This window comes from Nuphar pumila, chromosome 4, assembly GCF_984573655.1.
Source record: "Nuphar pumila chromosome 4, dmNupPumi1.hap1.1, whole genome shotgun sequence".
Taxonomy (NCBI): Eukaryota; Viridiplantae; Streptophyta; class Magnoliopsida; order Nymphaeales; family Nymphaeaceae; genus Nuphar; species Nuphar pumila.
Window position 1 is genome coordinate 130404129 of NC_143252.1, and position 13901 is coordinate 130418029.

A 13901-nucleotide genomic window follows, 5' to 3' on the forward strand; every position below is an offset into this window, starting at 1 on the left:
CTTTTAAGGCCTAAGGCCACCCCTCCTCTCCTTTTTTTGTGTATATATAGGGGTGAACCCCTCTTGTGTTCTACACTCTTGAGAGCTCTCTCTCTTTTCAATAAGAGACATTTATATTTTTATGTTGTGTTGTCTCTTGTGGGTTTGGGTGTTAGCCCTTTTGTTTGTTCATTAGTGGATATTGTAAGTGTTTAACGCACTCTTTGTTTTTCCGCATATTTCATTACAAATTCTTGGTGTAATACTCATCACTTGTAAATAATTGGTGTAAGAATTTCTCACTGATCAGGTGTGATCAGTCAAATCCGTGTAAGAATTGGGAATTCCTCTTCCAACTCGTCCCGGAATGGGCGTTATGGCAAAGAACAAGAAGAAAACCACGGAAGGAATTTGTCCAATAGTAACAAATGGTGCCTCCACAGGTTGACATCCGATCCAACCTAGTAGTAAGCAATCCGCCAAAAGCAACCAAAATATTCCTTGGTGAATCGGGCAAAGACTTGAACTATGCACATACATACCTTTAACGAAAGGTAGAGCCAACAGAGATATAGAAACTGGTGTTATTGCGGCTACACCTCCCGCTTTATCAGGTATACTGCGAAGAATGGCATGGATCGGTAGGAAATACCATTCTGGCACAATATGAGGCGGAGTGGGCATTGGATTAGCAGGTATATAATTGTCGGGATGCCCCAAAACATTAGGAGCATAAAAAATCCAAATGGAAGAAAAGATGGCAGAAGCTACCCAACCTACTAGACCCTTTACATAAAAATAAGGGTAAGGAGCAATTTTATCCATCTCTGAATGTACACCCAATGGATTATTTGATCCATATTGATGCAATGCGGCCAAATGAAGAAGACTGGTGCCTACTAAAAGAAAGGGGAGTAAATGATGGAGACTAAAAAAATGATTTAAGGTGGCATTGTCCACAGAGAAACCACCCCAAAGCCAAGTCACTATGGTATCTCCTACTACAGGTATGGCGCTAGCTAAGCTTGTAATTACTGCAGCTCCCCAAAAGATCATCTGACCCCAAGGTGGTACGTATCCTGTAGAAGCTGTCACAATCATTAATAGGAAGATTACAACTCCGAGACACCGAACAAATTCCCCAGGACTGCTGTAACTCGCATGATATAGACCACGAAAAAGATGAAGGTGAACCACAATGAGAAACATACTTGCCCCATTAGCATGCATATAACGAAGCAACCAGCCCCCTTCCACATCTCTCATAATGTGTTCTACACTGTTGAAAGCTAGATCCACATGAGGTGTGTGATGCATAGCTAAAAAAACGCCAGTCACTATCTGAATAACTAAACAAATACCTGCTAACGGACCGAACCCCTAAAAATAACTAAGATTGCTCGGGGTTGGATAATCTATCAAATGTTGGTTAAGTGTGGAGGATATAGGTTGTTTAAGAAGAGAGAATCGTTGCTTCCTTATAGTCATGTCTCTTTCCTATCGTGAAAACTCTTGTTCCCCCCCCCCTCCTCTGCTATTTTGTAATAAGATGCAAAGATCTCGTCGCCTGAACCACATGAAGGGAAGGCTTTTTGAATGACTACCAGAACTAACCTATACGAGCGTGGGAGAACGGAGAGGGGTGGGGTTTGCTCTTGGAGGGCCACCTTGCGCAGCTTTGGAAAGGAGAGAATTTCTGAAAGTCACTCTCAAAAACTCTTATTGGACGAGAGAGAGTCAATTCCATATGATATTGGCGTTGGTTCTACCAACGAAACGAAGAGGTTTTGGGTCTTTATCATTCGGAAGGTCCCAAAAAATGACCTCCATGGTGGGAACAACCTCCGAACTTCGGCGCTCCAATAAACAATAGTTTCCCGCCTTACTCGCAAATAGTGGTCGATCCCTCGGGAGTTAGATTCATCACTTGGAAGTGAACGCGGTGATATTCTATCTTGGAAAGAGTACTACCCCGTACGTAGTCGTAGTCTGGGGAGACAGGTGCGGTAGAGAGGTCCCCCACTTCGATTCCCTTCCCATTAGCATCTCTGATTCGAAAGAAGGACTCTGAAAGGTCTTTTCGGTCCTCCGCCGTTTTGCCGTGGACCCACTGACCGACCAGCTGCGGAGCTAACCCTTTTGTTCTATTGGTTTGGTGGTGGCTAACAAGACTATTTCTTTATGCCCATCAAGGAACCTCGAGATGCTAATCCACAAAAAATGATACGAGAAATGCGAAAGAACTGATATACGAAACGAGAGCGACCAGTGGAAATACATCGGTTTCTTACTCGTGCAAAGGAACTATTTCTTGGCAACTTGGACAACTTATAACGATGTTTGTCCCACATATCACTAGGAAGATCGGGATCTTGACAAAAGGCTTTATAAAGCTTTCGTCTCAATTCATATTTAGTCACGAGCAATCTACGTTTGTGATCTCGTATATTTCGCTTCTCTGACATCTATCTTACATCCCCCTCATCTTTTTGAAAAAAGTCGCTCCACGGTGGTAAAGTCTCATCTTGTGTGTTGGCCGAAGTTACAATAGTAACATGGAACCCTCGAATATGCTCGAAGATCTTGAAATGATCTTCCAGTTCCGGGGAGAATTCGCAAAAAAAAGTTTCCATCAATAATTGAATGGGGTTTTCCCGTATTTCGACCGGAAAAGATAACAGAGACATTACTGTTGAGATTCTGACCGAAAAATGAGACAGAAAATGCCCTCGGAGAGTGCTTTGTCGTGCTAGGTCACTGACAGTTACTCTTTCTTTATCGGACCCCAATAATGGATTGGATCGAAACGACTTTCCTGTCGAACCCCTTTGTGTCTGTACGAATCTCTGACCGCGCGAAATCTCCATAGCCAAATTTCCATTTTGGCTTCCGAAAGAAGAGGGTGCAAATGGCTTTGGAACTACTCTGATTTCACATGATCCAGGAACTTCCATAACGTTGGCGTGATTCGGTTTTAGCAACGGATCCTGACATGATACATCTTCGTAATGAAAATGGAGTGGAAACATTATTAGGCTTTTCCGGTTGAGATAGAATGAGCATTGTGAACTATCTGCTTCAAAAAGATAGTTTAGGAACCTTTGAGCAATGATTTTCGTCGTTGATTGATGATTCTATTGTGACCAATGAGGACCTGGTCCCCTTTGGCGGTATTAGCAGCACCATTTGAATAACCCACCTGGTGAGTGAAGTCGGTAATGACTCGTCACTTGATTCTCACCTCTATTACCCTTCTATATTACTACACCGTCAGGCCTTGTACACTTACTATACGTTAACACTAGCTCAATTAGTCGAGAACTGGACTCGATCATCACCCCGGGAAGAAAGGAAGAAGCAGCACGAGCATATCTAAGCTTGCTACGACGCCCGCCAGCGACGCTCTCTTCTGGTGCCCGCCTACCCTGTAAGATCTCGTGTTTTCAGACCTTAGTCACTTCATGAAAAACTTTGAAATTTGGCTAAGTCTGGTAAGAAAATCGTTTGAGGCTCGAGTTTAGACCAAGGTCTTAGAGTTTGGGTTTGACCCAAGTCTCATCATCAGGGTCTAGACAAGCCAATCGATGTGTGGCAAAGAGTTTTAAATTCAACCTTTAAATTCAAGCGAAATTCAAGCGAAGTTCGGGTTATATTCGGGCGAAATTCGGAATTTGATATTCATGTAATATATCGTTGGATGCGTCTCGAAATTCTGAGTGCAATGGTATTTTACTTTTTCAAATCCGAGTTCCGGTTGGCCCAGAAATCACGTTTTTCTAAAATTTTAGCAGTTTGTTGGGACGGATCCGAAATTGGATCGGATTGAATCCAAGGTATAGGATCCAAATTTTTATGGATTTGGGTCCTAGTTAGGTCCTACAAAAATCTGGAATGGATATAAGTCTTAATCCAAATCTTGTATGAGTATGGGTTTGGATCTTGGATCCGGATCTGATCCAAAATCCAAGCTTAACATTTTTATGACTTTAAATTCAGCTGGGAGTTTTAAATTGGGGTTATTATTATATAAAAAGTCTCCAGGGTCAACATGACCAATTTTGGGAACTTTTGAGTACCCATTAATAAGTAAATTCAAAAAATTGTATTTATTAAATTAATGATTTTTATTAATTTCGGGAATAGAGTTAAGAGGGTTTAGGGTTAGCCCTCTTCCCTAATTAAAAAAGGGTATTGAGAATTCCATACCTTTTAGGATTAGGAGGTCAAATAGTCAACCAAATGTACATTAGGGAAGGAGTCTAGAATTTGGAAACTCCCTAATGTGGGAGACCCAAATCTGGAAACTCACTAATGAGTTTCCAGCATTAAATAGGAGAAGGAAGGGGGGGGCGGCAGCCCTTTTCCTTTCTTTTGGTTGGAGAGAAAAAAAAAAAAACAGGAGAGAGAGAGAAAGAGGAGAAAGCAAAGAGGAGTGAAGGAGGTAGAAGAGGAGGTTGGAAGCATTGGAGCTCAGCCACACGCCCCCATAGCCTCTATTCTTTTCTTTTTCCAAAAAGGTACGGGTACTTCTTCTTGAAATAAATGAGAAATAGGGTAAAGATTGGATTTTCCATGCTTCTTTTAGTGGAAATCCATAGAGGAACAGTGGACCCTCGATTTCCACCGTGATTCTATTAGTATAGGCTGTATTTTTGTTGTTTCAGAAAAATATATATATAGATACATATATATGACATACTAGGGGGCAGATTTTTCAAAAGAGGTGTTTTGCTGTTCTCTTTGACAGCATGCACAGGTCCAATCTGGACCTGTGTACATGTCTTGGACCCAGCCGACAGGGTCGGCTGGGCTGGGTATCCTTTTCAAAAAAAATAAAAAGGGAAGATTGCAGTTTTGCAAAGTAAGTGGTGTTGCTGTTGTTGACAGCATACACAGGTCCAAACTGGACCTGTGTACAAGCTGTTGGACCCAGCCGACAGGGTCGGCTGGGGCAGGTATGTGTTTTCAAAAAAATATATCCAGTTTTTGTGGGGTGGGTTTTGCTGTCACCTTTGACAGCCTACACAGGTCCAAACTGGACCTGTGTGTATGCCTCTGGACCCAGCCGACAGGGTCGGCTGGGCTGGGTGTTCTTCTCCTTTTCAAAAAAAAATATATATATACATGATATTTTTAACAGGTAGTGTGCGTAAATAAAACTTCTTTTATGCTGTTCTTGTAGACAGCATACACAGGCCCACACTGGGCCTGTGTATATGCTGTTAAGCCCAGCCAACAAGGTCGGCTGGGCAGGCTTGCAACAAAAACATTTATATAAAAAATAAATAAATATATATATATATATCAGTTTTCTTGTGGTAGGCTGTTCTTTTTTACAGCATACACAAGCCCAAACTGGGCCTGTGGACATGCTGGTGGACCCAGCCGACAGGGTCGGCTGGGCTGGGCATTGTTCTTAAAAAAAAAAAAAAAAACTGTGAAATCTGTTTTTAGTGAGGTTTCGGCTGTTGGTTTGGCTGGCTGGCAGCCAGCAGAGTGGCTCTCGGCTGACTGTCACCTGCTGGCTGAACCGGCAGGCCTAGCCAAGTGCTTGGCTGGGTGTGTGTGGATGGTTTTGGCAGGGCTGGGGCAGGCCCAGTCGACCCAGTCAGTGGGTGCTGGCCTGGGCCTTGGCCTTGAGAAAACTTTTGGGTATACTTTATACAGAAAATTTTTCTGTACAGGAGGGGCTTCCTGGCAGCTTACACAGGCCCAAAAGGGGCCTGTGAATACCCTGTCAGACCCAGCCGACCGGGTCGGCTGGGTTGCGCTGTTAGATACAATTTTTTCTCATGTGGGTATTGTAGCATGCTAGTGATATAAGTGTGTTAAATTATAAAAACAGGGCTGGCTGCAATTAGTAAAGTTAGGCTTTTAAATCTCTTACGGCATGTTAAACCTTGGGAATAAGTCATGTACCTGAAATTTTAATTTTCACATATGTTAGGCGTTGATGTGGTTCATATGTGTGTTTGAGCATGCTTACACTTTATTCCATGACAAAGTTGTTGAGTGCTTACTTATTTATAGACTTAACAGGTGTGGTTGCATATACATAAACACATGAATGCTCTTTTATTCATCTCATTACAATTCATGATTTGCACCATATGTGGTGATAATTGCATAAAGAGGCATGCATGCGCATACCATGCATATGCACAGAAAAATGGGGTATAACATGGGTTGTGTAATCTGCATATGGGAATGTCATATTTCATGTTTATTGTCAATAGGTTAATTTGGTACGTATATGCCTATCCCTTGCAGGCATGTTAATACCACTGCATACTTATGATTATGATTCTTGCATCAGTGCTTCGGTGATCATGATGAATCATCGAGGGTTTGGTAAACCCGAGTTGTGGAATTGTTTTCCCTCATTCATTTCAATGCATTGCAAAGATCATGCCTTATTAATATTTCAGTTTTATTGCACTGTTCTATATGTTTCCACAGGCCGGAGTCCTGTGATGGCTCTCGCGAGGTAGATGCGAGCTTTTATCTTTCTTTTTGCATATGATGTTGCAAAATTTAAGAAATTAAATTTTAAATAAAAGAAATAATAAAGCACAGTGTAATATACCTTCTGGGATCACTCATCTAGAGAATGGGATCTTAGAAATTCGGTCTTGGGGAGACTGTGAGGATACAAAACTCCGTGTGCTTAATTTTGGTCTCCTGAACCCGATATTGAGGTTCCTTCTCCTGGCCACGGTTTTAGGGAGAGTCTGCCACTTTACCCGGGAGTGGTGTGTTTGACACAGCTGTTGTTTTTGGTACCAAGAAAGTGGCACTTGTGGGCGTGGGGTGTCCCTTGTGTCCCCGACATTAGATGTGGAGGTCTAATGTTCCGAAGGTGATTCGGTCGAGGGCTAAGTGGGAACCCAGTAATAAAATATAAATTGTGTGCTAAGCTACCCTGTGAACCTAACTTAACCTCGGGGTTTGTACCCGTTTGGTGTATCCGCGGGCAACGGTAATTAAAAGAGAAACATAAAGTTGTATGCATTTAATAGGGCATGCATAAGGAAACAAAAGACTTAAATGGAAGATAATAAAATGATTCATGCATTGCATAAAAGACATGCATTTTTCCTGTTATGCATTAGATCATGCATACTTTAATGGTTTCCTTACTCAGTACATGAGGGTAGATGTTGAATGTTAAATTCTTGTTGCATGCTGAAATTTTAGTAGATGCTACTGCTTTACTGTCTTTGCGAGCTTAGCAATTATGATTGTTGCATGATTAAATTCTCAATTGCTATAAACTGTCTTGTATGTATTTCCATTAATTGTTGCATGATATCTCATCTTCATTCTTTATCTCACTTGTTTCATTAAGAAGTAGCTGTGCTCAGGATTTCGATTCTGACACCCTACTTCGTTGGTTTTTCGCAGAAGCAGGTGATCAGTGAAGTCGACAGCTACTGCGAGGGCGTGAGAGTCACAACGAGTTTGATAGTCTTCTTTGTGGACAGAGTGGCTCTTTATTTCGGTTTTTCAGTCTAGTGTTCTTGTTATTTGCTTAATGTCATCAGTAGTTACTTGAGTCAGACACTTTATTTTTTGAGATTAGTTTTTCATTCATGAATAAAGGTAATGGTTAGTTATGGATGTTAATTGCAAGTTCCTTTGTGGTTTGTGGCTATCCAGTTGGAATTGGAACTGTGAGGACCCCGGGTCTCTGGGAAGTTTTCCGCACTGTTCTAGGAAAAAAAAAATCGCATTTTCAAAGGGGATGAGTTGGGGTCGTTACATACCCCCTTCCAATAGCCTCACTCACAGAGGAGGCCAGAGACCGAAGAACTATGGACGGGAAAAAAGAATGAAGGTATAGTAAATGCCCACTATCGGTTCGAGTTAGCATTCGGAGTGACTGACGATTCACCCACTTCGAGGTGAGCGGGAAAACAAAGTAGTTGGTGGGGTGCGGTAGGGTTGTCACGAGGAGGGGTGGGAATGAATGAAAGAGTAAACCTGATCGCCCTGACGTCAGTGGCGCATCATTCTGACCCGAGGCAGATGCTTGACCGCGTTCCCTATTAAGAAAAGGCCACTCACCCTATCCTATCTAATTAGATGGCAGAGGCGTATGCACCGGATAACAACATGGATAGAAGCGGGTGGTTCTCCTCTCTATTCGTGTTCGGTACATCTCTCTGTGGTGCTTATCAATCAATCAATCGAGGGTTGGTTTGGATCGCATGCTACTATTGGAAGGACCAGGAGAGGTAAAGAGTTTGCCTTCTATGGGGGTTTGCGGGGGCTTGCCTTTTCCCTATGTAGGCTTGCGTAGCACTTGCTCGCTCCGAAGAAGAGAAGGCTTGCTCCGAAGTGGAGAAGAGTTGTCACTCTACGCTTGTTGCCTACCCTACTCTCGAGTCACCACATCTCGATCCGTCTACGGAACGGTGGAGGCAAGCTTCGAAGGCATACGAGGAAGTCACTCGCCTGACTAAAGGAGGAAGGCGAGAGGACCCTTCGCTCATCATGATGGAAAGTGGAATCGTCAGGTCGTCTGTAACCCTTGAAAATAGCTCATCAATGGCTTTGATGCGGTAGTCTCCATCTAGAGCTTTCTCAACACCTCCTTCAACTTTGGTGAGCTTTAAAGTGGGTTCAAGAGTGGTGCCCATCACAAAACCCCACAACTTTTTACCTCTTAGATGATTTTCCATAGCCGATGCCCACATAAGATAGTTTGCGCCATTGAGTTTGAAGGAGAGCTCAACTCTTGATTCATGCTCCATTGATGACGGGAAAAATAGAATATGAAGAGCACTAAGGATCTTTCAAGAATATTGAAAAACCAATGGCTTTGATACCATGTAATGAAAATAGCGGAAGCACCAATAAACCAAAGGACTCTTTAAAAGAGTCAAGCAAAGAGCCAAGAACACAAGCACGTAAAGTGCACAAATAACCCACTAAGGGGTAAAATGCCTAGAAGGCAAATATATTGAAGAGGGAGAGAGAGAGTGGGCTGGAAACCCCTTATGTATACAAGAGGGAGAGCCCTCTATTTATAGGAGAGGAAAAGAGAATAAAGAGGGACCACAAGGGAGGCTCCCTTCTAGTTGTTGGGAGCCCCAACGGTCATAAATGTGACCGTTGAGGGCCCAACGACTAGATGGGTGGGGCCCCTTGGTGGTCCTATTACAAAAAGAAAATAAAAAAGAATAAAAAGAAAGAAAAAGAAAAAACCTAAAAAAGGAAAATTACATGGCAATTTACCAAAATACTCTTATTGGGTATTTGGATATACAAAAAAAGGAAAAATAGGATATATGTATATATATATATATACATATGTACATATATAAGTATATGTATATATATATACACACACTTTAACACTTTCTTCTTCGTACCCCCTTTGAATACCGATTCGCTTCTGGTTCGCTTCTTAGTTTGCTTCCGGTTCGCTTCCCTTCTCGTTTTCAAAATGATTCCTAGTTCGCTTCTAAGTCATCTCGCGCTTCCCGCTTCCTAAAATTTTATAAGTGCCTTGTTTCCTGCTTCCGCTTCTTGAATCCCTTTCTGCTCCTGCTTCTTCGACTGGCAACTCTGGTCCAGAATGAATAGAAGGTCACCATATTTTGTGACTATAATTGAACCAAACATTTAGCTCTTTTCCTTTTTTATGCTTCATGTCTTACTCTGGCTTCATGGATAGTGATTCATTTCCTAGAATATATGTCACATGGGTGCGTCAGGAAGGCTAATGCACCCATGTCAGGTGCGGCAAGTGCGGGTGCTGGTATCGCTCCCCTACACCAGGTGCGGGGTGGGCCGAGTCTGATCTTGACCCAACCCAATACTATTTTTCCAAAGTTTGTTATAGTTGTTTTTTTGTTTTTTTGTTTTTTTGTTTTTTTGTTTTTTTGTTTTTTTGTTTTTTTGTTTTTTTGTTTTTTTGTTTTTTTCTGTTATTTCCTTCATTTCATTTATTATATGTATTATTACTAGGTTTTACATTTTTATTTGACTGTATTTCATACTTGCATGCCATTTTTTACTGTTTGTATATAGTTGATTTACTTCTATGTTTTATTTGATTTTTTTAGCTTTTAGTTACCCTTAAAAGATATTATATATATAGTTGTACCCCCGTACAGACATTTTCTGAATTTGTTGTGTTGTACCTCCGGACCGACACCCGATACCCATGTGACATAGCTTAGAATATGTGCTCTACAATGAGATAACATGCATCACAAATAGCATAAGATGTCTTCTCCCCTCTTTTCTCTTATAACAAGCATCATATTTGAACGTTGAGTCACCATTAGGCTTCACTTTCTCCCAAGGGCCATATAAAGAATGCATTCCTGTGTGTCATGGAGATTATGATTTCAACCAAAAGTACTAGGCCAATCAACTTTCAGAAGTTTCGCCTTACATGCATCCTGTGTCTCTCTTTTAATCTTTTTATGATATACACTTTATCTCCATTGCATTTCTTCATTCCTAATGTTCCACATAGCTCCTGATATTTTTTTTGCCAATCTGAATGGCAGTCAAGTGAGAACCAACATTTATGTTCACAGATGATTGAGGACCATGGAACTCTCCTTGGACCAAATTTACAAGGGCCTTTTTTCAAATATTAGCAAATACTGAACAGTAAAAGAATAAACAATAAATTGTATCCACTTCCCTATTGCACAAATGGCACCAATTAGCTTTCTTAAACCATCTTGACCTAAGGCACGTGGCATGCAGAGGTAAAGGGTTCATTTGGGCACAAACCCCTCATGTTAGCTTTCATCAAGACAAACTATCCACACAATTTTGTTAATTAGCATTGCTTCTATTTTCAATTCCAAATTTGTTATTACAATGAAATTTCAGCAATTTTGATTATCTAACATCATAAGTTGATATGATGAGTTATATGGAACTTGTGATTTTAACATGGTAGCTCAGTTGATTATCACTAAATTGTTACCTAATTAGTTTTCTTGGCAAGGGGTAGGCTCAGTTAGGTCAAATCAAGGTCAAGAGGCTAACTCGAGTAAACAAGGTTGGGTTTTCTGACAGAGTCAAGGAGAAAAATCAGAACTCTCAAATGGTGCTACAGAAAAATCTCAAATTTTGAGGGATGATTCTAGACACCTCGAACTAAGTTGTAACCAAATTTGGAGGTCAAAGGACTCAAAATCAGGGAGATACAATTTTAGAAAGTGGCGGGTTTTTCAGGGTTAAGCATGGTAGACTGGGTTTTGGATCTGATAGACCCAATTTGATAAATAGAGTTCTCAGAGCTGGGAACTCTATAAATCCTTAAATTCGGGAGGTTAAAACTAGACACCCTAAACAATACTGAGTCCAAAATGCAGACTCAAATCCTTCACGGTTTGGGTAGGGTGAGTCTGTGAAGTCTGATGAAACTCTGGATTCGTCAGAATTCAAGATGGGATGAATTGTGTTGGATAGGAGGTTCTGACTTAGATTTGGGTCAAGGGAATGGCTTGGTTGACTTACTGGATTCAGGGAGACTTAGAAGGGGTCTTCTACAACAGTTGGGTCGGCTGGTGGAGGTCAGGTTCACCAGGGTTCAGCTTGGAGAGATGATGAATGTCGGGGAATCGGTTGATCATGCCGGTTGAGTAGACCTTGGCAGCCGCCTAAGTTCACTTACTGAAGTAGACCTACTAGAGGTCAGCACACCAAGATGAGAGAGAGGGACGAGCCCTTAAGAGATGAGAGGGCAGAGAGCCCAAGAGAGAGAGAGATCAATTCCAAATTATTTTCATTTGATTTGATAATCTTGAACAAGGAAGTAGAGTTATAGGAGGCTCTCATAAGTTCAAGGCACAAGTTACATGAAAATATTAAAAATAAACCAAATTTGGAAAATTCTTCTTGAACCCAAAATTTGACTAGGTTATTTATGGAGTCCGGACCACTAGAAATAGACAAGCCCAATCTCTACTCACCTTATTTTTATCACCCACATAGTCATTTTTAATCTTCAGATCATGAGAAATAGACCTAGGCCAAGTTCAGCTTCTTCTTTTTTAAGATCTCTAGAAATAGACCTAGGCCAAGAATAGGTTCTCCAAAAATAAGCAAGGCTAGAAATAGGGTTATCCAATTTTAGTCTAGTAGAAATAGCTTAGACCAAAAATAGGATCTCCATAATTAGCTTGCTTTACTTTTAGGAGATCAAGATTTAGACTGGGCCGGAAATAGGGAAGGATGCCCCCAGGGTGCGCCCCACCGGCCTGCAGCTCCTTGTTGAATACGTTTCCGGGTCAAATCAATCTGTAGCAAAAGGTATGCTCTCCTGAAAAGTATAGAAAAGGAAAAGAAAAGCCCCTTATGCCTGTGCACTAACCTCAAAAAAGCCAAATAAAAGGGAAAAAAGGAGGAAAAAAAACCTTTTCCTTGACCTATCTATTTGTGTCACCCATGCCTTGGCATCCATATCAAAACGATCTCAGAATCTATTTGTTTATGATTCAAAAGAAGGGGAGAATTATATAACTAAGTTTTGATGCTTTTGACTCCTAGATGTAATGCTTCTTCCGCGAAGCCAGCCATTGTTACTAGTATAATTGGATTCCTAGTATCCATAGCAGATTCAATCAAACATTGCCGACTTATTCCCGGAAGCAACTGCCCTGCTCTCATCATTGCACCATACCAATTGATAGATTCCTATTATTTTGGATGTAGAAAAATTGGTTCTAATATGAACTACACATTAAGAAGACAAAAACATTATTAGAACGGTAACAGCAACCTTTAACTCACAATTTTGAACAAGTTAAGAGGAAAAATTTAAAGATCATTCTCAGTGTTCCGCATAGATTCCAATACTGTAACTTAGTCCAAAAATTCAAGCAATCGCTTATCATGGTTGGAAGAAAAATTGCAGAAGAAACTCACATAGGAATTGGAGAGTGAGTACACGTACCTGGATCGATTCCCAGAGGCATACCCTCTGTCTTCATCATCGTCTTCACTTTCGTTCGCATCAGAAGCCTGCTCCCCAAAGCCGCCAGAAGCAGCAGCACTGTTGCCGGGCGAGCGCCGGCAGTTCCTCCTCCGGTACTCCATCGAGACAAAGACAACGTGCAGGAGGCACTGCAAAGCGTAGCCACATATCCAGACCCTAATTGGAGTGTTGGGCTTCTCGTTAACCGAAGAAGAGAGCACGACAATGGAGACGAAGATGAAGACGAGGTTCCACATGATGTCAAGAGCGACAACAGGCTTCGAGTAACCCCAATCAGCCCGACGCTCTTCAAGCTGCCGGGCGGCCGTCTGGCGGACCATCACGGACGGCTCCCGCAGGCCTCCCCGGCTGGCTGCGCGGGTGATCAGGACAGCCAGGTTGTTGCGGAGGCCAGCTGCCCCATCGCCGTTGCTCACGGCCGCTGCTAGCAACGGTGTGCGGTCGACAGCGCCCTCCGACGAAGCAGCCCCGGCTGTCGAGGCGGTGCTCGATGGTTCCTCCATTCTCACGGATGGCGGACGACTTCTGGTACGCGAGAAACCGATGAATTCATGCCCACCATCATTCCTTTAAGACATGAGAGACAGAGAGAGGTGGGTTTGAAAGGTAGCTGGAGAAGAGAATTAGTAAAATGAACCTCTTCAGACCTCAGCTTTCGTTCGGTCCTTTTAGGGAACGTTTGGAAGTGAGAAAAAATTTCATAGGAAAAGTAAGTTTTGCCTATGAGAAGTTTTGATACGAGAAGTTTTCTAAAAAAAATTTGTTTGTGTAGCGTGAGAAAAACACAGTGAGAAAATGTGAAAAAATGAGAGGAGGGGTGGTGGTGGTGAAAACTCTGCAACTCTCCTCTTTCTTTCATTTTTCCGTGCCGACATTTTTATCAAACAAAAGTCCTCGCTTGCTGTCATGATCATCACCTCCACCACACCTCTCTCTATCTCTCTGCTCC

The 13901-nt window shown here is 41.9% G+C and overlaps 4 protein-coding genes across 4 annotated transcripts in view; all 4 read right to left on the minus strand.

The window, feature by feature from the left end:
* LOC149841052 (E3 ubiquitin protein ligase RIE1-like) overlaps window positions 1–13581 on the minus strand; it is a 65951-nt gene extending 52370 nt beyond the window's left edge. Inside the window, exon 1 of the mRNA XM_090003560.1 lies at window positions 12911–13581. Within this exon, the coding sequence (XP_089859686.1) occupies window positions 12911–13455 (545 nt within the window). The 5' untranslated portion in view covers window positions 13456–13581. The remainder of the gene's footprint in view (window positions 1–12910) is intronic.
* On the minus strand, window positions 235–1608 carry LOC149841053 (cytochrome b). Its single transcript, XM_090003559.1, is given in 1 exon segment — window positions 235–1608. A coding segment is annotated over 1 exon segment (1182 nt). The 5' UTR covers window positions 1468–1608; the 3' UTR covers window positions 235–285.
* LOC149841054 (Ribosomal L5P family protein) lies at window positions 1765–3145 on the minus strand. The gene has a single exon (XM_090003561.1). It carries the CDS (start codon window positions 3006–3008, stop codon window positions 2445–2447), a length of 564 nt encoding a protein of 187 aa, XP_089859687.1. The 5' UTR covers window positions 3009–3145; the 3' UTR covers window positions 1765–2444.
* RPS14 (mitochondrial ribosomal protein S14) lies at window positions 2151–2444 on the minus strand. The gene has a single exon (XM_090003562.1). The coding sequence runs from the start codon at window positions 2442–2444 to the stop codon at window positions 2151–2153; it is 294 nt and encodes a 97-aa protein (XP_089859688.1).
* Window positions 13582–13901: the final 320 nt, after the last annotated feature.